This window comes from Stenella coeruleoalba (assembly GCF_951394435.1).
Source record: "Stenella coeruleoalba genome assembly, chromosome: 15".
In the NCBI taxonomy this organism is placed as follows: Eukaryota; Metazoa; Chordata; class Mammalia; order Artiodactyla; family Delphinidae; genus Stenella; species Stenella coeruleoalba.
In genome coordinates, this window is record NC_137161.1 from 578,339 (window position 1) to 598,647 (window position 20,309).

General features: G+C 58.3%; 3 protein-coding genes across 15 annotated transcripts; all 3 read right to left on the minus strand.

The window, feature by feature from the left end:
* Positions 1-1,082: 1,082 nt before the first annotated feature.
* SLC2A4RG (SLC2A4 regulator) lies at positions 1,083-5,080 on the minus strand. Of its 12 annotated transcripts, XM_079945580.1 has the most exons (8): positions 4,466-4,714; positions 4,051-4,175; positions 3,024-3,133; positions 2,353-2,531; positions 2,181-2,281; positions 1,855-2,095; positions 1,676-1,767; positions 1,083-1,587 (listed from the first exon to the last, which is right to left on the minus strand). In XM_079945580.1, exons 1-8 carry the CDS (start codon positions 4,574-4,576, stop codon positions 1,476-1,478), a joined length of 1,071 nt encoding a protein of 356 aa, XP_079801706.1. In that variant the 5' UTR covers positions 4,577-4,714; the 3' UTR covers positions 1,083-1,475. The 12 variants fall into 12 exon arrangements, with proteins under 12 accessions (XP_079801706.1, XP_079801700.1, XP_079801701.1 ...); XM_079945574.1 differs by lacking the exon at positions 4,051-4,175 and having other exon boundaries at positions 2,181-2,269; positions 4,466-5,073; XM_079945575.1 differs by lacking the exon at positions 4,051-4,175 and having other exon boundaries at positions 1,855-2,092; positions 2,181-2,269; positions 4,466-5,071.
* Positions 5,081-5,420: 340 nt separating this feature from the next.
* LIME1 (Lck interacting transmembrane adaptor 1) lies at positions 5,421-6,684 on the minus strand (the record flags this gene model as incomplete). Its single annotated transcript, XM_079944591.1, is given in 4 exon segments — positions 5,421-5,924; positions 6,023-6,372; positions 6,457-6,609; positions 6,612-6,684. Coding segments are annotated over 4 exon segments (861 nt in total), but the record flags the coding sequence as incomplete, so codon positions are not given.
* A 1,371-nt stretch (positions 6,685-8,055) lies between these two features.
* On the minus strand, positions 8,056-20,307 carry ZGPAT (zinc finger CCCH-type and G-patch domain containing). 2 transcript variants are annotated; one of them, XM_079945372.1, is made up of 6 exons: positions 19,191-20,307; positions 10,263-10,396; positions 9,886-10,041; positions 9,108-9,227; positions 8,613-9,021; positions 8,056-8,468 (listed from the first exon to the last, which is right to left on the minus strand). In XM_079945372.1, exons 1-6 carry the CDS (start codon positions 19,772-19,774, stop codon positions 8,330-8,332), a joined length of 1,542 nt encoding a protein of 513 aa, XP_079801498.1. In that variant the 5' UTR covers positions 19,775-20,307; the 3' UTR covers positions 8,056-8,329. The 2 variants fall into 2 exon arrangements, with proteins under 2 accessions (XP_079801498.1, XP_079801499.1); XM_079945373.1 differs by lacking the exon at positions 9,886-10,041.
* Positions 20,308-20,309: the final 2 nt, after the last annotated feature.

Consider the following 20,309-nt stretch of genomic DNA (forward strand, 5'->3'; position numbering starts at 1 on the left):
GCGGAAAAGCGTGTAGATCACATCTCACATTTTGTACCTTTCCGTCTGTGTGCGTCTGTGTTTGGTGTCTGCAACGCCGATGTGGGACGCGGTCCATCAGGCGGCAAGGTCTTTGGGGGTGGGGGAGGGGCGGGGAACCAAGATTTTGTATCAAGCTCTGGATCCTGACCGGGTTGTATGCCTGAACTCTGGGTTTGGGAACAGTCACAACACTGCCAGGACTGGATAGGGACCTCAACTGAAAGAACACAGCTACTGCTTCCAACTTTGCACATCTTCCTTTTTAAAAAAGAGAACTCTGAAAAAATGCAAAAACTGGAACTTTTTGCAATATTATATGAAAGATAATCTTATTTTCGCTCATTCTGTGACATGTGCAACTCTTAAGAAAGCCATACTTAATGGTGTTTTTATTTTTTAGATCCTATATTGTGTTTTGTATGTGGCCCTTTTTAGAACTACTTGTAGTGAGGGCGCTGTGTGTGTGCTTTTCTTAAATATTTATTTTTTCAACATGCTTTCAACCTGTCAACACAAACGAAACAGAAAAAGGGCAGTGTTTGAAGATTGTTGATTTTTTTCTGGGGATAATCTATATTATATCGACTTTATATGAATTATTATAAACCTGTGTTTGTATTGGAGATGTGTTTCATATTTGGGGGAGTCTTTTGTAACTGGTCAGTGGGACATCACGGCCATCGCCTGCTTCCCCGGAGCCGTCAACGGCCAACAGCACCTCCTCCCTAGTGGTCTTGAGATTTCTTGTCTGCGGGCGCACTCCGGGCCCGCCTGTGGGTCTCCTTTCTGTGACGGGGTTAGTTAGACTTTCTTGCAAAGCGATCACTTTCAATAAACTGGGAAATTGCTGCTTGAGCAGGTGCCTCGTGTGTGTTTCAGACAGCATCTCCTCCTCCGGCCTCACCCTGGGCAGAGGGGGCCAGAGAGTAAGCCCCACCCCCAGCCCTCTGTGGCCTGGTTGCTGGCCTCCTGTCTGCCCACCGCCATCCCTGCCCATGGCGGGGTCCCGGCTCCGTGTCCCTCCCCCCAGGAGGCAGACACAGCTTTTGGAAAAATCCCGAATCTTTAATGTTACTCCTCGCCTGGTTCAGCCCAGACGTGAGACACCTGAGCTTGGCAAACACGGTACAAATGTGCACCCGGGCCCTCAAACAGTCAGATTAAGTGCGGGCAGGGGCGCCCCCTCCCCGACACCCCTCAAAGTGCATCGAGGACGGCCCCATGTGGCCCCAAAGCGGGGCCCGTCACACCCCTGACAAGTCCAGGGCCGACAGGTGGGGGGCGGCCACCCCTGGGGACCCCAGGCCAAGGGGACAGCTGTGAGGTTTGGCTTTAGTGCAAAAGGCCAAGAGGCTGGTTTCTTCAGAGGCACTTTGAGTGGTGGGGCCCGGGCCCCCCCCCCCCCGGGTTAGAAAGAAGACCCTGCAGCTAGGAGAGGCCCCGGCGGGCGGGGCTCAGTCCAGGAAGCGCTGGCAGGCCTTCTTCCAGCGGCAGGCCGTGCACCACAGGTCCCGGTGCTCCACGCCATACACCTTCCGGCACTTCCTGGCGTCACCTCGGGGCTTCCTGGGGGACACATGGGGGGCATGGGGTGCTGTCGGGCCGGGAGCCTCCTGCCCGGTGCCTTCCCCGGCCCCTTCACACACACACGCACCTCGGGTTGGCACCGGGCTTGGCGGGCAGGGCGGGCGCGCAGGCCCTGACCGGGATGGGCTGTGGCTCCGGGTGGACGGGTGCCAGGCAGCCCTGAGAGGAGACACCGCTGTGGCCTCGCGCCCCTCCAGAGCCACCCGAGGCCTCACCCACCTGGCAAGCGGGGCCACTGGCGCACACCTGGGGGGCGGGCAGGGAGCTCAGCACCGGGGGTGGGGGCAGGGCGGGCGGGCGCAGCAGGCTGGGCAGGGCCGGGGGCTCCAGCGGCTCCAGGCGGGGGAAGGCGGGCGGCGCGGAGGCCGTGGGGGACCCCGGGGTCAGGCCAGACAGCCCATCGGTCAGCGAGTCCACGCCGACATCCAGCTCCGTGTAGTAGAAGTCCTCCTCGCCGTCGCTCTGCTCTGGCTCTGCCTGCCGCCTGCTGGGGGGCGGGGGGTGGGGTGCGAGCTGACGCAGGGGCCTGCCTGGCGCCCCCCGCCCCTCCCCCACCCCCGGCCCCGCCGCACCCCAGGTGCACCAGACGGATGTGTCTCTGCATCCCTGACGCCGAGCTCAGCACCTTCCCGCAGCGCTTCCACAGACACTGGAACAGCCCCTGCAGCGAGCTCTGGGTGACAGGGGGCGGTCAGCCTCGGCGCCCCCCACGTCCACCCCGCTCCAAGGGCTGCCCTGGCTCACCTTCCTCTTCCTCAGGGCAGGCTCCCCGAACAGGAAGTGGGCTGCCTCAGGTGGCAGCGGGGGCGACGGGGTAGATGGAGAGGACTGGTCACTGGCCGGGCCCCAGCCCCCATCCCCGCTGCTGCCGCTGCTGCCCGGCGGCCGCACCGGGGCCTCCCTCCGAGGCTCCAAGCTGGGCTCTGCGGACACACACACCGGTGCCGGCATCAGGACTTTTGGGGGCCACGGCTGTGCTGCAGACGCTGCTGGCTACGAGTCCCTGAGTGCAAAACCTCCGCCTGTTCACCTGTCCACAGGTGAGCCTGGAGGGCAAAGAACCTCTTGGAGGAGGTAGTGGCCGGGAGGAGCTGACCACGGCAGCCCGGGGACGAGCCTCTCCAGCACAGAGAAGGAAGACCAGAAGAGCACGGGGTGGGGAGCTGCCTGGCCAGCCAGGTGGAGATGGACAGGTCACGGAGGCCTGCAGGCCTGGGGCACTGCAGCTTTGGCCGCAGGGAGGGGCCGTGGGGGTCCTGATGTCGCTTTAGGCCTCAGGAGATGGATGCGCTTAGAAGATGGCATTCCAGGTGAGCGGCTCTGCCTGCCCCACAGCAGCTTGTAGGGTCCTGGAGGGACAGTGGTCCTGAGCCCTGCCGGCACCCCCCACCCCAAGCCAGGCCTCTAAGTCTCACCTGTGCTGAAGGCTACAGCCGGGGCCCCCAGCAGGAGGGGGCTGGTGGACAGGCTTGTGAGGGCTGCAGCAGCCATGACCTCGTCCAGCCGGGCTTTTCCTGGGGGGGCTCTGGAGGAGATGGGGATGGGGGGTGGAGGGGTGGGTAGGGCCCAAGAAGTACTCCAGGCCCGTCCCCGTCCCGGCACACGTGCAGGCCTGGGCACGTGTGTGCACCCAGCTCCCTCACTCCAGGAGCCGGGCAGGAGGCCCAGCTCCACCTCCAGCTCGGGTTGCCGAGCTCCAAATCCCCAGGAACCACCGGGAACAAGCCTGGGCTGGGGTCTTTCCAAAGCCCGACTTCTCTGCAGCCTGGGCTTTGTTCCACCGTGGCTCCTTCAGACCCTGCTGCTGGACAGGGGTCTGAGGCCCCGCCGGTGGGGCCAGGCCAGGCCAGCCCTCCCCGCAATCACACATTAACCAGGGTTGTGCAACAGCAGCTGCGGGCCCAGCGCCAGACCTGGGAGGGCGGGAGCAGCCAGCAGCCAGCAGCAGCCCGCGGAGCCTGGGCTCCAAGCACGAGCGGGTCCCTGGGCCCCAGCGGGCAAGGCCAGGGCCCGCCCCCGCCTGCGCAGCCAGCCCGGGGTGTCAGGCACCTGGGAGGGTTTCTCTCTCTGCAGACAGAGCTGGCGAGACAGCCATCAGGGGCCCCGGGATGCCTGGACAGTCGATTCCACGCGGGCCTCACAGCCTCCCGGGCACAGAGGCTGACAGGCGCCCCCTCCCAGTTCTGCGCTCTGGCTCTCAGGGTTTGGGGAGGAACAAGGCATACTGACACATGGGTCATTTCTGCTTAACTCCTCCAGGGCTGGAGAGCCGAAAGGCAAGGACAGAAACCCAGTTCAGGATGCTGACCTGCCCGCCACCGAGGCGCCCCTCGCAGGGGTGGGGTCTGGAAGGCTCCAGCCCGCGCCCCATCCACCACCCCTGCACACACAGGCGCACGGGTGCACACGCCCCCTCGGCCTGGCACGCGAACCCCGGCTCACCTATTCCCTGGCACCGGGATGTGCGCCGACGGCGTCGGTGGCCCCGCCGCCCCCGCCCCCGGGGCCCCGAGGTCCGCGGCCCGCGGCTCCGGCTCCTGCGGCAGCGCGAACTCCACGGCAGGGCCCTGCGGACGCGGCCGGCTCAGCGCGGGCAGCGGCCGAGTCCCCACCCCCACCGCCACCCCGACCCGATGGTGCCCGCCCCCAAACTGGCTGCGGCCGGTGCGGCCCCGCCCCCGGCCCCGCCCCCGGCCGCCGCGGCGGGAAGCGCTCCGGGCGCCGGCCCAGCCCCGCCGGACCCACGGACACGCGCGGCGACGCGCCGCCCCCGCCCGCCCCGCCCCGGGGCCCAAAGTTCGTGCAGCCCGACGCCATCTTCGCAGCGGGAACTTTGTCGGCGCCCCCAGCCCGGTACCTGCGGCGGCGCGGGCACCGACACGGGCGCGGCCGCGGGGTCCCGGCCGGCGGCGCGGAGTGGGGGGCGCCCGCAGCCCGGGCCGGGCGCCGGGGGGCGCTCGGCCTCCATGGCCGGCCGGTTACCGAGGCTGCAGCGGCGAGGGCGGACGCTCCGGACGCGGCCCCGGGCCGGGCCGGGCTGGGCCGGGCTGGGCCGGGCTGGCCGGGCCACCGACCCCCGCCCTCGATCGGCCGCCGCCCGCGCCGCGCCGCCCGGAGGCTGCCGGCCGGCCCCGCCCCCTCCTCGCGGCCCGAGGCCCCGCCCGCCCCGCGCCCATTGGACCGCCCCGCGCCAATTGGACCGCCCCCCCCCGCGCCCATTGGACCGCCCCGCGGCCACACCCCGCCCCTGGCCGGCTGCTCCCGCGCTGGCCGCTCCCGCGCCGCTCCGGGAGGGGGCCCGGCTCCTGCCGCCCGCCCGCCCGACGGCCCCCGCCCCGGCGCCCCCGTCGCCGGGGCGGGCCGGCTTCCTCGAGGGATGCCCCTGCGCGAGCTGCCGGACCCGGGAGGAGGCCGCGTCTCCTTGGCGGCCTTCCCGGGAGCAGGTTATTCTTTAACGCACGACTGCCCACCTCCCGCGCCCCTTATGTAACTCCAGGGGCTGGGTGGCGGAGCCTTCCCTGTCGTTCAGGGTTCAGGTCCCACCTTGGGGTAGCCACCCTGTGGGCCGGCTCACCGCTCGGAGGAGCCCCTCGGCCTGAGGACCGCCCGCCAGGGCTTGCCTCCCTCCCCACTCGGTCTTCTGAGCCCGACCAGCCGGCGGCCCCAGGTGACAGGGCGCAGGTACCCAGCACCCCCAGCGGGAGGAAGCGCATTCCCAAGGAGAGGTTTTCACTCCTTCCAGACGCCACCCCACCAAGCCTCCCAGGCTTTCAAGAAGAGCAGGCTGAGGTATAGCAGTGTTCATGCTCCCTGAGCTGGGGCTTTATTGAGACCCTGCCCTAGAGAGGACATGGCAGCCAGGACCCTAGGGACCCCATAGGCTGACAGCACTGCTATCCGGAATTCGTGCTGTTAGCCGCGTGTGGGGGAGGGGACTCTGTGGGAAGTGAGGGGTCGCACCCCACTCTGGAGGAAGGATCATCTGTACCTGGGTGTTCAGGGCAGAGGGGATGAAGACCCCCTCCCCAGGCTTAGACAGGAAGCAGGGGGTCTCCATGCCCTGCACATGTCCTCTCCTGGTAGGAGTTGGAGCTGGGGGGTTCCAGGTGCCCGGGGGCCTCCGTCCCCTGGATGCTCTCATACACGTTTTCCAGGAGGCTCTTGTCCACGCCCAGGCCCCTGAGAGGGAGGACCTCGTAGACCAGGTCCCTCCCCAGAGCCAAACTCGCTTCCCCACCCTTGGGGCCTGGCTGGTCTGTGGAAGGTCCTGGGTCCCTCCTTTTAGGCCTGCTGATCCTGGAATACAGGCTGTCCACCTGGAGAGAGGAAGCCAGTCCAGGGAGGGCTCAGCACCACCCGCTCGGCCGAGGATCTGCCCAGTCCCGCCCACCCTACCTCACACCCTTCACTTCACCTGAGCAGCTGGGGTCGCCTCAGCTTTCCCGTGCTCCAGGCCTCGGGGGCCCCTATCTGTTCCCTTGAGCTTCTGGACACACGCATACTCAGCCCCCACGGGTCTGGCCTCGGGACCGGGCCTGGCACAGCTGCTGGTCAGCTGTGCCCCTGCCCACACCCCAGAGGTGACTGCCAGCCCGGTCCTGGGGATGGCAGCCAGCCCCACGTTGGAATAGGTGGCCTCAGGGCCGGTGGAGGGCGTGACCAGGGGCAGCTCCTGGTGTGGGAAGGCTGCCGGGGGCCTGGACGTCGTGCCTCTGGACGCCTCCAGCCATTGTGGGCGCAGATCCATGCTGGCAGGCTGTGGGGCTGAGGGTGGGGGCAGGGCAGAGATTACTTAGGGGTCCGGGGACGCCTGCCCGCTGCTAGGCCCCAGCCCTTCCACCAGCTCACCTCTGCTGCAGAGCCAGCTGCGGTGCAGCTCGTGCAGTCTGGTGTCCGACTTGCCGAGGGAGCAGTGGTAGGGTCGTCTCAGCAGTGACTGGGGGCAAGGAAGGCTGGCCGGTCCCCTGCTGGCCCCAGGGACACCCTGGCACTCACCGCTTCTGCTGGCATTACACTGCTCTGTGGCCCAGACAGCTGCCTCTGTGCCCGCTTCCTGGGTGCAAGAGGGTCATCAGAGCGGGGAGGCAGAGGTGCGGGTCAGAGGCGTCGGCCTCCGGTCCAAGGCCAGTAGGGGCGCGCACGCGCGCCTTGTGCTGCCAGAAGGTCCCCCACGCCGTGCTCTGACTCAGCACACGGGAAACCCCAGGGCTCAGCAGCCCCTGTCTCCTATGGAGGCCGAGGGGACACAGCCTCCGCGCCTACCCTCCCGCCTCTGCGCAGGGGCTGCTGGTGAGGGGTGAGGCATGCTCTGTCTGGCCCCCATGAGGACCTGAGTTGGCAAAGATGACTCAAGTGATGTCCAAGCACGGCCAGTTGAGGAGGGGCAGGGCAGCTGGGACCTGGCCAAGGCCCCACTGTGGTCACTGAGGCCAAACCTGAGAGCCGGGGAGGCCCCCAGGTCACACCCCAGGCTAGCAAGCCACAGGCCACAGACTCACCTACAGCCACGTCCTGCCCAGGCATGGCTCCTGTCCAGGTGATGCCCCCTAGCTGTCCACTACAGAGACTGACCCCCTGGGAGGCTGGAAAGCTGGGGGTCAGCAGGCAGGAAGGGCTGCTTTGGACACTGACCACCCCACCCCGGCTCTCCATCCCTCCCCTCCAACTGCCCCTGCCATCGGACGTCCGCTTCCTGGAGTCCTGGCACAGGTGCCGGAGGTGAGGGGCCAGCAGCGTGGAGCTATCTCCGAAAGTGGGGGCCGGTCTGCTCAGACCCAGGGAGTGGGCTTTCCTCACCAGAGGGCCCAGGTCCCAATGCCCTGACCTGGTAGGGCCCATTCAGCACCTAGGGTGGCGGGCAGCTTGGGCACCTCGAGCCGCAAGGCCTGTGTCGCCCTTGGCCCAGCTCCCCACCTAACTTCCTGCCCGTGCACCACGCCGCGTCTTCCCACGCAGCCGCCACGGCAGCCTCACCCACCTGCCGTGGCCCTGCCTGGGGCCTAGACGGGGCTTGGCAGGGGTGTGCTGCGAGCTGGTGCTGATCGGAGGCCCTAAATCCTGTTGTCTCCACCCACGATGCAGTGGGTGCATGTGGGCGACAAAACACGCGGGCACTGACCCAGGGTGCCAACACCCCCCGCCCCACCGGGTCCTCCTGCCTCGATAACGGCGCTCCCTCTTGGCCCCGCACAGCCACGGTCTCCTTCCATCACTGCAGCACCGGGCTCACCTGTCTATGGGTGTCAGGCAATGTGGGGGGCACCCTAGGCTGTGACCGCATCTGGGAGAGCAGCAAGGATGCCCGTCCTCCCGGGCCCTCTGCCTCTGGGCAGGGTGCTGGGCAGCACCCTCACTCAGGACCCCTCCAGCCCAGCCCCGTGACCCGGTGCAAAGACCCCTCCTCCTCAAAGTCCCCACAGCCAGCCGAGCCTCCACTAAAAGACACTGCAACAAAGTCACTTTAATGTCCTTGCTCAGGAGACAGCCCAGGACACTGGTAGGTGGGCTCAATGGTCAAGGAAGTGTCAGGAAGGGACCTGACAGGGACCCCTGCAGCCTGTCTCCTCTCAGCAGTGGCCACATGCCCGAGGCCGGCAAGAAGGCCAACTGTGAGGGCTGGCCCCTCTTCCGGTGGCATTCTAGCTGTCGAGCGACAGCTGGTCTTCCTGAAGGCAGCGGGAGCCGGGGTCCCTGAGCTCTGTCCACGCCACGTGTCGGGGCCCTAGAACTCGGTCATCTTCTTGTGGGTGTCCGCCTTCCTCTGTTCCCTCTGCAGGCCCGCCTCCTGGGCCCGGAGCTGCCCCAGCTGCCGCTGGGCTCCCGCCAGCTTCTCCTGCAGCTGGGCTGCTGTCACGCTGTGCCTGGGGAAGGGCCCGCCATTCAGCACTGCCCATCATCCTCCAGCCCCTCCTCAGATCTGGCCCGCCGCCCTCAGGTCGGGGCGAGCTCTCACCCAGGCACCACGGGCAGGGGTGCGGTGTGGCTCGGGCAGGGCCCACACGTACCGGCCAGCATTGCGGGCAAGGGCCTCCTGGATGCCCCGGATGGCTCGCTGGGTCTGCTCGATCTTCTCCTCCGTCTGGAAGAGCTGCAGGCTCAGGGCGCGCTTGGCACTCCTGCTGGCGTGGTACACCTCCTCGCCACTCCTCCTTCCCGGGGGCGCCACCCCCGCCTCCAGGGCCCCGGGGGCCCCGCCTTTCAGCTTCTCGTTCAGGAAGTCAAACACATTGCGAGACGGTGGGCGGCCCCTAGGCCCACCCCCTCTGCCCCGGCATTTTGGGGGCCTGCTGGCGCCAGCCTGGCTGCCCCTGGTCCTCTTCTGCAGGATCTCCGCACACTGGTCCAGCGACTTCCCTCGCGGCAGCACCACAGCGTGGATGGGCTCCACCCGGCCCTCCGCATGCCGGCCCAGACCTGGGGTTACACCGAGCTGGCACTGCCACTGGACTCTGGGGCCGTGCTGAGGGAGCCCTTCACCCCCCCGTGCAGCACACACTCACCCTTGCCAAACTCATAGCCCATCTTGGCGAGGAGTCTGGAGCCGATGCCCCGCGTGTGCACCTCCCAGCCGGCGAAGGCGGAGCTGCAGGTCCCAGGGTCAGCAGCAGCAGGTTCCACCACTGCAGGCATCAGAGGGCAACAGCTTAACCCAGCTGGATACGGGGCATCCTGGGCTCCGGCCAAGGTTAGCCCAAGAGCTCAGCTCTGGGCCAGGGCCAATCCCCGGCACCCCTGGCTCCCTGCCAGTTGCCCAGGGCTGTGTGGTGAGCACAACAGGCAGAGCCTGTGGCAGAGCCCAGCCCGCTCCACACTTCAGGGTCACAGCCTGGTCACGTGGTGGCCCCCATCCTATTCCCTGGAGGTGGGTGCTGCCGTTCCCTTAACAGAGAGCAGTACTCGCCTCTACCTGGCGGCTCAGTCCTCCCCTCCATCAGCATGGACAACTTGGCTAACAGATCCCAGGCGGACACCCCCCTGGGGGAGGGCCAGACACTGCTAGCCAGTTCCTCTGTCCACCCGCCAGGTCCCCATGCCCTGCAGGAAACCGTCCCTTCCTGTGCGTCCCACCTACTCCTGTGGCTCGCGTGGGACTGTCATCATTCTGGGTTTCTGCATCTGTGGGTCTCCGGACCTGCCCCAGACCCATCACGCACCCTCTCATCTCCCCTGCCCGCTGTGGGGGCCTCGCGTCTGCCCCCTGCCCCAAGTGCGTCCTCGTACTGACCACAGTATGGGACCCTGCCAGCCAGGAGCCTCTCGGGGTGGCAGCAGCCATACCTCGAGCATAGCTGGGGTCGTCCGCGTCACTGCCGTCTGAGTCAGAGGAACCTGTGGGCTCCGTGCGCAGCGGGGGCAGGATGCTGTCCCCCTCCACCACGGCCTCTTTCAACAGCAGAGAGTCAAATTTGACCGTGTAGTAGCCACTGTCCACATCTGGGGGGGGCACAGAGGCAGCAGGGCAGTGGCCTTAACACATGGAAGGAGCCACTCTGGAAGCTGGGAGCAGGGCGGGGCCAAGGCGGGGCCTTGCTCCTCTTGGGCGTGGGGTGGGATCCCAATGCCCAAACAGAGGAGTTGTTGGGCAGGACTAACATGTGACACACGGGGAGGGTTCCCAGAAAGGACCCCATCAGGGAGGCCCCAGGCAGCCTCACCAGTGATCCGCGCTGGGTGCCAGAGGCCATCCTGCCGCTTGGCCAGACACGCAGAGCCGGCCTGCAGGGAGCTCAGGTCCGGGTCTTGGAAGGGGCGCAGCTCATCCACAGAGACCACCTGCCCATGGGAGAACCTGCAGCGAGGGCCATAGGGATGCAGACTCAGACACGGCCACCAGGGCCCCGTGAGCCGGGAGAATCCCGTCTACCTGCCTGGACACCGCCTGGACAGGAAGGATGGACGGGGAGACAGACACACACATCTATATACATATCTGCTGAACACGTGTGTACAAAAATATGACACACACACCCATGCACACATGTACACACATCCACTGAACACACACGTGTGTAAACATGCACACAATACACACCCACGCGCATATACACTGAACACGTGTGTACAAACACCCACTCACACGTGCACACACAATATACACTGAACACATGCGTACGCGTGTATGCACACAACCCATGCGCACGTGTGCACACACACATCCATGCCCATACATGCACACGCACACACACATGCACAACACACCCACACACACGTGTGCACGCACACACAAGTATGCAAGGCACACATGCACACGTGCACACACACATGCACACAAACGTGTGCACATATAGGCACACACAGTATACACAAGCACTCACCCACACACGTATGCAATGCACATGCACACATGCGTGGACGTGTGCATACATGTGTACGTGTGTGCGTGCATATGTATGGACACACACACTCGTGCTTGTGCTCTCACTCTCAGGATGGACCTGGGCACCCTGAGGAAAAGATGCTTCGAGTTTCTCCCCAGCCTCCTGGGCTGGAGTCATGTATACACAGGCACACACATGGCTGGTAGACATCCTTGTGAAGAGAGCTCCCCGGCGCCTCTCCACCAGATACAACAGGTCATCAAGGCAAGTGTGTCTGCGTGCTCTCACAGGACTGAGTCCTCCCCAGCCAGTTAGAAAGAGCTGTTGTAACAGTGCTGCCTTGACTTCTAGATGTCAGTGAAACAGTGAAACCAAAATGAAAACCGGGAGAGAGGAGGTGGGGGAGGAAGTGGGAACAGAGGGCTGCAACCTTTAACTTTGCCAAATAAAGACATGAAGCAACCACGCACACATCTCCTGCTGTGCCCCCATTTCAAGGAGGAAGCGGTTCTAACCCCATGAGAGTAAGTGAAGACAGGCACTCGCTCCGGACACACAGCCAGCCCTGCCGTGGCTGGCCTCCTAGGTGGAGTCCATGGGGAGAAAGGAGAGGAAACAAGGCATTTCAGTCACCTTCCAGGAGCAAACAAAGGTGGCCTCGGATGCCTCCCTGGCGGGGTTCTGGCCAGTTCCTTCTCACCCCTGACTGTCCTCAGGCCCCCAGGGTACCACCAACGGCCAGTGGCACCAGCAGCTGCAAAACTGGCCCACGTGTCCTACAGTGGGCACAGTGGTTGAAAAGCCCTCTTCAACCGAGGAAAGATGCCCAGACTCGGTGAATTTGGCCAAACACCCCTCAACACACCCAGACACTACAGACACCACCAACTAAACCTCCCCGCAGGAATCTTTGGTACTCTTAGAAGCCCTAAAATTTGGTGTCTCCCTTAATCCAGCAAGCGCTTCTAGGGAATGACCCTAAAACAACAATAATGAAAGTATGTAAGGACTGAGCCAGAAGGATGTGACCCAAACACGAAAGATTTGGAAATAACCTAAGTTCCCAACCATGGGGAGTAGTTAACGGCGTGTCCATGAAACAAACGTCAACCAAGAGCACAGGCAGCCTGATCAATGGAACGAAGTGCACCCAGGAAGAGCCTCTCATACAACAAACTTCATGCAGGACAGGGGAGGTGTTACCCATGAGGCAGGAAAACACACACTACGGATTTCATAAGGAAAAAATTAAAAATTGGTTCCCATACAAAAAACCCCAACAACACCCCACTCGATCATCTGCTTCACAACATTCACGAAAATACACTCCAGAACAAGTAAAAACTTGAACCAGAAAACAAGCATTTAGAATGAGTATACACCACAACTCAGTTCGGTTTATCCCAGGAATGCAAGGGTGGTTCAACACATGAAAGCCATTCAATAAAACAGAGCACATTAATAGAAAACTAGCACGTCAACCGATGTACAAAAGACACTTGAAAAAATGCAACACCCTTGCATGTTAAAAACACTCAGGGGCTTCCCTGGTGGCGCAGGGGTTAAGAATCCGCCTGCCAATGCAGGGCACACGGGTTTGAGCCCTCGTCTTGGAAGATCCCACATGCCACAGAGCAACTAAGCCTGTGTGCCACAACTACTGAGCCTGCGCTCTAGAGCCAGCGAGCCACAACTACTGAGTCCACGTGCCACAACTACTGAAGCCCGTGCCCCTAGAGCCCGCGCTCCACAACAAGAGAAGCCACTGCAATGAGAAGCCCGCGCACCACAACAAAGAGTAGCCCCCTCTGGCCGCAACTACAGAAAGCCCGTACACAGCAACAAAGACCAAATGCAGCCAAAAATAAATAAATAAATTTAAAAAAAACAACCAAAACAACACTCAACCTGATAAACAGCAACTATGGAAAACCCACAGCTCACATCACACTCAGTGGTGAGAGACTGGGTGCTTCCCCCCTAAGATCAGGAACAAGACAAGGATGGCTGCTCTCGCTACTTCTGTTCAGTGTAGTATTGGAAGTTCTAGGCGGAGCAGTTAAGCAAGAAAAATAAATAAAAGCCATCCAAATTGGAAGGGAAGAAGCAACAGTGGGCTTCCCTGGTGGCACAGTGGTTAGGAATCTGCCTGCCAATGCAGCGGACACAGGTTAGAGCCCTGGTCTGGGAAGCTCCCACATGCCACGGAGCAGCTAAGCCCGTGCGCCACTACTGGGCTTGCGCTCTAGCGCCTGCGAGCCACAATTACTGAGCCCGCGTGCCACACCTACTGAAGCCTGCGTGCCTAGAGCCCATGCTCCACAACAGGAGAAACCACTGCAGTGAGAAGCCCGCGGACCACAATGAAGAGTAGCCCCCTGTTCGCCGCAACTAGAGAAAGCCCGAGAACAGCAACGAAGACCCAATGCAGCCAAAAAAAAAATTAAAAAAAAAAAAGAAGCAAAAGTACCTCTATTTGTCAATGACATAACTGTATATATAGAAAGCCCTAAATAATCCAGAAAAAAATCCTATTAGAGCTAAAAAATGAATTTGATAGTGTTATAGGATATAAGATCAACATGGAAAGATCAGTTGCATATTAATACACTATAAATGCACAATCTAAAAATGAAATAATTTCATTTACAGCAGCATGAAAGTGAATAAAATACTTAGAAATAAATTTAACCAAGGCTTGTGAACTACAGAACATTGCTGAAAGAAATTAAAGAAGACCTACATAATTGGAAAAAGATCCCATGTTCATAAATTAGAAGACTTCATATTATTAGGATGGCAATACTACCCACATTGATCTACAGATGCAATGCAATTCCTATCAAAATTCCAATCTTCTTTTACACAGAATTGGACAAGCTGATTTTAAAATTCACATGGAAATGGAATGGATCTTGAATAGCCAAAAGAATCTTTGAGAAGAAGAAAAAATGTTTGAGGACTATGTACTTCCTGACTTCAAAACTTACTACAAAGCTACAGTCATCCAAACAGTATGTACTGGCATAAACACATCCAGTCCATTGGTGTGGACCAATGAACTGGATGAGAGAACCCAGAAATAACCCCTCACACATCAGTCAGGTCTCGTCAGGGGTGTCATGACAATTCAATGGGGAAAGGACAGTTCTTTCAACAAATGGTACTGGGAAACTGGATACCTACATGCAAAAGAATGAAGCTGGACCCTTACACCATTAGAGCATGTGATTTACAAGGGAAATTTTCAACAATATTTTATATCAAAATAGAATAAGTTATATGAAATATTCAAGGAAAGTAATACGAGATAAGAATCTTATACAGTAAGTCCCCTACATATGAACCTTCAAGTTGCGAACTTTCAAAGATGCAAATGTGCCACTGCACGCCAGCTGTTGTACTGTACTACTGTACTTCTCAAGGTACTGTAAGATTTAAAATGTTTTATTTTTTGTGTTATTTTTTATATATTACTTGTGTGAAAAGTACTAACAGCCTATTACAGTACAATACTATATAGCTGATTGTGTTTGTTGGGTACCTAGGCTAACTTTGTTGGACTTATGAACAAATTGCACTTACGAACGCACTCTCAGAACAGAATTCGTTCATACGTAGGGGACTTAATGTATTCAACAAAACTGCTCTTCCAGTATAAAAGACACAAACAGAACCTAATCAACATGTCAGATCTCTGAAAACATTATTCCTGTGAGCCCTTCCTGAAGAACCTACCAGAAAACGAGTCTCATACAACCGAAATGCTAAAAAGACCCCAACAGATCGAATGATGGTAAGCATGAAATGCAAAGGTCCTTCTAGAACTAAGGTTGGGAGTAAAAGGGAAACAATGGCTGTAACGGCCACAAGATCCAACAACGCAGGTCTAGTGCAATCACAAAGACAGAGGGAGAATGTGGGTAGTAGTACGTGTAAAAATGCTTTTAACAGTTTTCAATCATCATAATGGAAGAATGAATGAATGTTATTCTGAGTGTCCTGTGTGTGTAAAATGGGATAAAACAAATTAGTTATGGGTCCTTTGGAGCCCATCATTCCCTATGTCCTTGAGAACCAGAGTCCTGGCATAAAGAAGGAAATACGGATGTGATCCAGAAAAGATTAAGTCGAAACACTGCAATCCTTAATTTGAATTGAAAATATCAGTATAAATTCACAAAGTATTTGTCCTTAAAAACATAAGCATGTGGTATGGCTACATATACATTCACATGTACATTAGTGTGTGTCCACCTGTATTTCCTAGGTCCGTCTGCTAAAAAAGCCTACAGCAATGAACCAACTAGCAGCAAAGTACATCCCAGTGCCCCCACTGTGGGTTGTGAAATACCATCTCCCATTAAAAGAAACCAGGGCTTCTTGGAGACTTGGGTGCCTTCAGGTCTGGGGTAGGAAGAATGCAGATGACTGTGGGAAACCGTGACTCCTGGGGCTGTGTCAAAAGGATGTGGGAGCCAACCTGAAGAAGCTCCCACTTGACAAGGGTGAGACAATTTGAGTCTCAATAAAGATAAGAATCTGGGCTTCCCTGGTGGCGCAGTGGTTGAGAGTCCGCCTGCCGATGCAGGGGACACGGGTTCGTGTCCCGGTCCGGGAGGATACACATGCCGCGGAGCGGCTGGGCCCGTGAGCCATGGCCCCTGAGCCTGCACGTCCAGAGCCTGTGCTCCACAAAAGGAGAGGCAACAGTGAGTGGCCCGCGTACCACAAAGAAAAAAAAGAAAAAGATCAGAATCTTCATGGACTGAAATTCATCAAATACATTTAAATCCATCAGTCCATATGGATATTAAATATTTTTTAAAAGCCAATTTATCACCTCAGGATGAAAGAGAACCAATTTGCTATCTTGGAAACTAAGGAAACAAAACAGAAAAGTCCGGCGTTACCCTGCCTTTTCCATATGATCTGTACCACTAGATAGCCAAATTGTAGACAAGGAAAGGCATCTCTCTATAACGTTCGGCTAGTAAATGAACCGACAGAATTAAAGAGCTCTTTTGCAATCCACACTGTATCAGTGGATCTCGGCGTTGAGCACCGTTGGCAGCTGTACATCAGGTGCCTCCTGACGAAAGCACAACACCTAGAGACATGCCCAACTGGGGGTCCTGAGTGTGACCAGGTCCCTGGATCCAGATGCCAGCCTGTGGTGAACACAGGAACATGCTGGGCTGCACCAGGGCGGTCGGTGACAGTCAAAGGGTCTGGTCCTTCAACAGTGAAACTGTGAGGCCAGGAAAGGCAGGGGTGGGGGGGCGGGGTGCAGACTCAGCAGCCTTAAAAAGCGAGCAAGATTAAACTACAACGTTTACACCCGGCCGCACCTGAGTGATAAGCAACAAAGAACACAAGGAAGTGATTATCATAAAAGTCGAGACAGTGCTTCTTTTTGGCAGAGGGAGAAGGCTGTGTCTGGGCTGAGGCAAACAGAGGGGCTCGTGGGGTAATTGGCAAATTTGTAGTTTTGATCTGAGCAGCGAGTACTAGGATGTTACAATGATTCCTCATGCTACTTCTTTACTTCCTCTGTCTGATTTTATTTTACAATAACAAGATAAAAATTTGAAGTTTACTGTGTCCTTACTACATGTTAGCTACCGTTCAATATTCTTTTACTTCTATTAACGCATCCCGTTCTCCCAACAACTGCGAGAGACATCCTCATCTCTGTTTTTACTGATAAGGACATTGAAACAGAATGATGAAGTTAGAACAAATGTACGAAAAAATGCTCAATCTTGCTAATAATCAAGGAAATACAAGTTCAATCAAGATCACCTCCCCAGCTCTCAGTGGGCACGAATTCGCAAGTAAGAGAACGTGACCGAGGGTGACTACGGAGCAGACCAGGGACTGGGAACCGTACGGCGCACAAGGACAGAAAATGCGCGTGTTCTCCACACTGCTACACACCGGGGACATTCTCACCAGGGATGAAAGATGTGCGCTAGGATGTTCACAGCACGTTGTTTGTAATAAATAACAACTGGGAAAATGGACTTCCCTGGTGGCGCAGTGGTTAAGAATCCGCCTGCCAATTCAGGGGACACAGGTTTGAGCCCTGGTCCGGGAAGATCCCACATGCCGCGGAGCAACTAAGCCCGTGCGCCACAACTACTGAGCCTGTGCTCTACAGCCCACGAGCTACAACTGCTGAGCCTGCGTGCCACAACTACTGAGCCTGTGCTCTACAGCCCGTGCTCTGCAACAAGAGAAGCCACAGCAATAAGAAGCCCGTGCACCTCAATGAAGAGTAGCCCCCACTCACCTCAACTAGAGAAAGCCCGCGCACAGCAATCAACCAATAAATTAAAAAAACAAACAAACTGGGAAACACCAGGAGACAGAATAAAATGTGGCATATTCATGAGGAAAATAACACAGCAGTTAAAATGCACAAAATATTTCTATAAACATCAACATGGACTTTTCTCACAGACACGCTCTCTGAGAAGAGCTGCAAAACGAAGCATCCTGCATGCTAACCACTTAATCAGAAAATAAAGCACAAATATGTCCTATTCACAGATACACGTGTCTATAAAGGTCTCATGTGTACTAGAGGGAAACACACCACAGATGTGCCAACGAGCCTCCCAAGAAGGGGAGGGGCTGTGACAGAGCAGTGGGCCACAGGGTGCTTCAACACTATTTTATCTTTAAAATAAAATTTTAAATAAGTAAATTTTAAAAATCCAAAACAAATGCAAGAAAATAACTATCAGACCAGGGTGGTGGTGAGGGGCATGTTCGTGGGCTGCATGGGTTGGGCCTAAAGCTGACAGCAGGCAGCAGCTGAGACCACGGCAGAGGGGAGCCGGCCCGTCTCAGAGCCTGGCTGCCTGGGAGGCCCAGCGACCACAGCAGCCTTATGGCCTACCTGGCGGGCCTGCTGCCAGGTGAGTTAATACGCATGAAACCCTCGGAACAGTGCCTGCCCAGAGGACGCAGCACAGGGACACGTTAGTTCTCATCACCACACAGGACATGGCACAGGGATGGGGAGGAACCCTCCGGAGGGACCAGTGGCAGAAAGGATGGAGGGCTCCCTCCTCTGCTCCATGACTGTTTGCTGAGGATAGGGGCGCACCCACCCTGGGGAAGCTGGAGGAGGCTTATGACTGATTTGTCGTGCACTTCCCTGTATGCACGCTACGCCTTTCACAAAACTTACAGGGAATGAAAGGAAAAAAGGGGGAAATGTAGCAAATAAGACTTAGGGCCCAGCAAGAATCTATAAAGAAATAAGACAACGGAAGAACTAAAGGAAGTTACTCTGGACTATTGGCTAAAAAAGAAAATCATCTATTGGAAATCTCGATAAGTATTCTTTGCAAAGAAAAAGTAAAAAGAAGCAAAGTTAAAGTCATGTGCTTAAGCAAAAAGCAACATCATTACAACTGTGGAAATTTGAATACGAACAAAGTATTGCTGTTAAATTCTGTTAAGTGTGAGGGCGACACGGAGATAGTTTTTAAAATAACATCCTTATCACTCAGGTTAGGGTAGTATCCTGAAGTATTTATAAGAGAAAGCCCAGTAATTTCTACAACTTGCTTTAAGGTAATCCAGAGGCAGGAAGAGTTGAAACAAGACTGGCACGATCTTGACAGACAATGACGCCTGAAGCTGGAGCACGGGCAACCTGTACACTACTCCCTCCAACTTCACATGTGTTTCACAACTTCTATAATCAAGTTTCTATAATAAAAGCAAATTTTAGGGCTTCCCTGGTGGCGCAGTGGTTGAGAGTCCGCCTGCCGATGCAGGGGACACGGGTTCGTGCCCCGGTCCGGGAAGATCCCACATGCCACGGAGCGGCTGGGTCTGTGAGCCATGGCCCCTGAGCCTGCGCGTCCGGAGCCTGTGCTCCGCAACGGGAGAGGCCACGGCAGTGAGAGGCCCGTGTACCGCAAAAAAAAAAAAAAAAAAAAAGCAAATTTTAGAAGTTTCATTCTGAAGAATAAAACTGGTGATGGGGGCGGGGGGGGGGAGTCCATTCTTTTCAACATCAGCCCTTCCATACTTCTTCATCTACCCAGGGAAAATCCAACTAAACACCTAAACAAGGACACTGCTAGAAGAATCCCCTGTCCCCCACGGTCTCTTCTTGTCAGCACTCTGCTGGGCAAAGAAGCACAAAACTTCAAAGCCCAGAGGGCCCACCTAGCCCCTGATCCTGTGTGCAATCCACCCCCCCCACCACGACCCCAGGGGCCCCGGGAACCCAGGCCTTACCTGCAGCTTTCCTGGAAACGGCACTTCCCCTCCAGGAAGAACGGGCAAGGCTTCAGGGACTTGTGAGTGGGGTAGAGATAGAGTACGCGCACGCCCGGAGAGCCATCATCCATCTCCTCGGTGCCCACGATCATGGCGTTGTGATACTCCAGGGTGCCCCAGGTACTGTAGTAGGGGGCGTTCACCTTCCTCCCACTCAGCTCTGCCCCGTCCTCGTCCTCCCCATCGTCCTCCTCCCGCCCAGGCTCCGTGGGTCCTGGCCCGGTCTCTCTCATAGGAACAGTCTCCAATTCTGCCTCGGGGGCTACTGGCACCTCCACTGCCTCAGCAATGGCCTCCTGGAAAGCCAAGTACTCAGCATCCTCCTGGGCTGGGCGCTCTCCATCCAGCGCCGCCAGCAGCTTGCTCTTCCTGACGGACACCAGGCTGGCCTCAGTGAGCTCGATCAGCTCCTTCAGGTCCCCCTGCAGCTGGCGCAGATCTGCCAGCTCCGAGGGATCCAGGCCAGTGCCCAGAGCCAGCTCCACCTGCTGCAGCTGCGCGTCGTAGGTCCGGAGGGCGGTCTGCAGGCTCTCCTCGTCCATCCTGCCGGGAGGGGCCGGGTTCCTGGGTCCTCAGAGGGGAGGCGTGGGAGCCAGAGATGCGGGGAAGAGAAGCCGGATGAACCCGGGACCGGCCGTCCCCGCGAGGCTAGTACTGAGCGCTGGCCAACCGCCGCCCTCGGCGGACAGCCTGCGGAACCGTCAACCGCCCTGCCTCCTGTTTGGGCCGAGAGAAGTTTCCACCTCCGAGAAAAAGAGCCAGAGCCAGCCCTTGGCCGCTGGCCCCACGGCCTCCGCTCCCTTCCCGGGAGCTGCCGTCAAGTTCCTCCGGGGTATCTGCGTCCCAGCCCGATGCCCCCGGCCGGGCCCACCCCCCGGGCCCCGCGCCGCCCGCCCCCGCTCGGCCTGCCACCAAGGGCCCAGGCCCAGTCGCCCAGACCCCCTCGCCTCCGGCCCTCCTCTGCGCAGTCTCCCGGCCGCCGCCTCAGACGGCCTCCCGGCCTCACCGGCCAAAGACGCCCCACGCCCGCTTCCGCCCCCGCAACCGACAGGCACTTCCGCCCGAGCGCCGCCGCCG